Source organism: Monopterus albus, unplaced genomic scaffold (genome assembly GCF_001952655.1).
Source record: "Monopterus albus unplaced genomic scaffold, M_albus_1.0 scaffold234.1, whole genome shotgun sequence".
Lineage (NCBI taxonomy): Eukaryota > Metazoa > Chordata > Actinopteri > Synbranchiformes > Synbranchidae > Monopterus > Monopterus albus.
The window spans coordinates 297,253-300,170 of NW_018128114.1; the positions used below are offsets into that span (position 1 = coordinate 297,253).

General features: G+C 41.5%; 1 protein-coding gene across 2 annotated transcripts in view; it reads right to left on the reverse strand.

Moving 5' to 3' along the window:
- The window catches only part of dpp10 (dipeptidyl peptidase like 10), a 208,487-nt gene that overhangs the window by 31,540 nt on the left and 174,029 nt on the right, over window positions 1-2,918 (reverse strand). For both annotated transcript variants that reach the window (XM_020620179.1, XM_020620180.1), the window contains exons 9-10: window positions 1,809-1,963; window positions 447-544 (exon numbers count right to left, since the gene is read on the reverse strand). In XM_020620179.1, the coding sequence (XP_020475835.1) occupies window positions 447-544; window positions 1,809-1,963 (253 nt within the window). The remainder of the gene's footprint in view (window positions 1-446; window positions 545-1,808; window positions 1,964-2,918) is intronic.

Here is a 2,918-nt window from a genome sequence, read left to right on the forward strand (position 1 = left end):
TCACACCATTTCTTTATCTTCTCAAGTTCCTGTGAAACCTGTCCAGAGAGTTGCTGTAGGTTTTCACCCGATGCCCATACGGTAGTGTCATCAGCAAACAAAGCCACTTTCACTAAATCAGAAACCTTGCATATATCATTAATGTATAATATAAATAATTTAGGTCCCAAAACAGAACCCTGAGGCACTCCACATACAATATCCAGCTCACTCGATTGGTATTCACCCAACTTCACAAATTGACGCCTCTGTGTCAAATAACTTCTAATCCATTTTCAGAACCATTCCTCTGATTCCATAAGCTGCAGTGGGCGAAGCCTCCCACCTGAAGGTGCCAAGTGTCTAGTGAGAAAAATGATTATCTAATGTTTGAAAAATCAAATGTATTCCTTTAAGCAGCACAGAAACTGATGCAACAGTTTGACAAACAACATGCAGCTTCTCACCGGAGTTTGAGCGTCTCCGGAGGCATCAGCTCCAGAGTGTGCGTTGGCCCGTAAAGATTGACTACGTAGAGCTTCACTACCGGGTTGGGTTGGCCAGCCTGTGTGCAGAGTAAAGACTTTAGACAAAAGCGTCACATGATTTCACTGGGAAAACTCTTTATGCACCACTATTCTGAATGGTCAGTGTGACCTACTGTATAAAGTGCTCCACAGTGATGAATTGATTTGCGATGAATACTAAATTGAGAGCAGCCCTCTACATTCTTCTAAATGCAGTTAGACAACTATACAGTAGGTGTTGTCATGTGAATGCTATTAGGAGTCAGTGGACATGAAAAAAGCCTGTACATGATGCATTGCAGAAACACTTCACTGAAGCACTAATAAAGACCGTCGTAAAGAACAGGCATTTGTATTGTGTCAGTGGTCTCGTCTGAATGCTGTTCTGCCTACAGTCCGGGAAAAAACATTCCTCAGACATTTTAACATGGTTGTGATCCTAGAAGCTCATTTGTTACTCTGTATAGTCATCGTCTTTTTCGCTCCACCTGCAAGAACTCACTCTACAGTACTTTGATTTCCTGTGCTTTGCAAAATGACATCTGAGGGAGCACAGAGCCCCGCACAAAGCTACAGAGAGCGCTACAGGTGTGAATTTTGATTCAGAGATAGGCAAAGCTTCTGGGACTATCCAACTACTTTGCGAAAACTGTGTTACATGTGAGATCACTGATCACTTGCATTCTGTTCAAGTGAGCTAATTGGTCCCCTGCCTCTTACACAATGTACAGTCTCCGTGCACTGGTGGATAGTGGCAGCACTACACAGATTTTGGGACACTGATAACAAAACCTTTTTTCTTTGTTGTTTCCTTGTTGTTTCAAACTACATTTAAAACTTTGGTGTCAAATCGTTACAGTACCCTGTAGGAGAAATAAGATAAATGAACCACCTGCAAACAAGCACAAATTGTGTAGTTGTTGCAGTAGGATAGCCCACATTAGTGTTTGTCTATCTGCTGCTACTGTGGCTGCATCTGGTCCAGTGCATCTCTTTCCATGAGAATAATTACGTCCATGACAAATACATGTAATACATCAAATGAAATTAAGCTTCAGCATTCTGAAAGATTATTTTTTGCTTTCTTCATGAGAATAAGAAATAGATACCTACCTTATGTCTGTGTGTTACGTACAGAGTGAGAGCCAGAATGTTTTTAGCCTTGCTGAACAGACTAGCTTAAAAATGTAATTTCAGTTTGGAGCCAGTTTAGCTAGTTCCTCTTCATTTAGTGAATAGATTGCGTAGACTGTATGACCGATAACATGGCATGTAGAGTTATGGTTTCTAAACAGTATTTACCTTGGGGTATGGGTATTGTTTTCCTTTTGGATATGCCATGGCAGTGAAACGAGGTAAAGCCATGTTGGGCACGAGGCTGTCATTGAGGACCAGGAAGGCCAACCTCTCTCCGTCAGGTGACCACCAGTGTGCAATGTGTGTCTGAAGGATCTCCTCTGTTTGGATGAAGACATCGAAGGAGCAAATTATTTTAATGCCTTTAACACAAAATAACACAGGCCTAACGTGTGATCTTCCACGGTGTGACAGAGCCTTTTTCACTGCTGCTCCCACCCTCTGGAACTCTCCCCCCATTGTCACAATGCTCTGCCACTCTCTCCAGCTTAAAAAAAATGTTTTAAAGTTGATTTTGACTAACACTCAGCCTTGTCACTGATGCTTTTATATGAGAGTATGCCTCCTAATAAGAAATACACATACTGGAGAGTCTGGAACCAAATATTTGGCATTTTGCTTGGAAAATAGTTTTTTCTCTTTTACTTTCTTTTTGTTATTTATTACCTCCACCAAGGAGGTAATGCTTTAGGTTCTATGTGTGTGTCAGGACTGCAGACAAATGGCTGGATGGATCATCAGCATATGTTGTACAGACACTGGTGGGGACCAACCTTAGAAGTGATTACATTTTGACTGAAAAGGGTCAAAGGTCAAGGTCACAAAAATTATGAAAAAAAAGAAATCATAAAAATTTCCCCTTAACATGGGGCAAAATTTCCATTAAAAGTTATCAGAATAATTTTTGTTTGAAAATTGACACACAGATGTTGGGTGGCCAGTGTCTATCACCAGACCAAATTTCATCCAGATCTGAACCGGATTCCAGAGCTGATGGCCATTTAAAATGAACATTGATAATCCCATTTAACTTGTACTTTCTGCCATAACGTGGCCTGTAATGAAGATAGAACCCTGAAATGTGGAAGCGGACACCCTCTCTACCTTTAAGATTAGACTTAAGACGTTCCTTTTTGATAAAGCTTATAGTTAGGGCTGGATCAGGTGACCCTGAGCCTTCCCTTAGTTATGCTGCTATAGGCCTAGGCTGCTGGGGGGCCCCATGATGCTCTGAGTTTCTTTCCCCTCTCCTCTCCTCTCCTCTCCTCTCCTCTC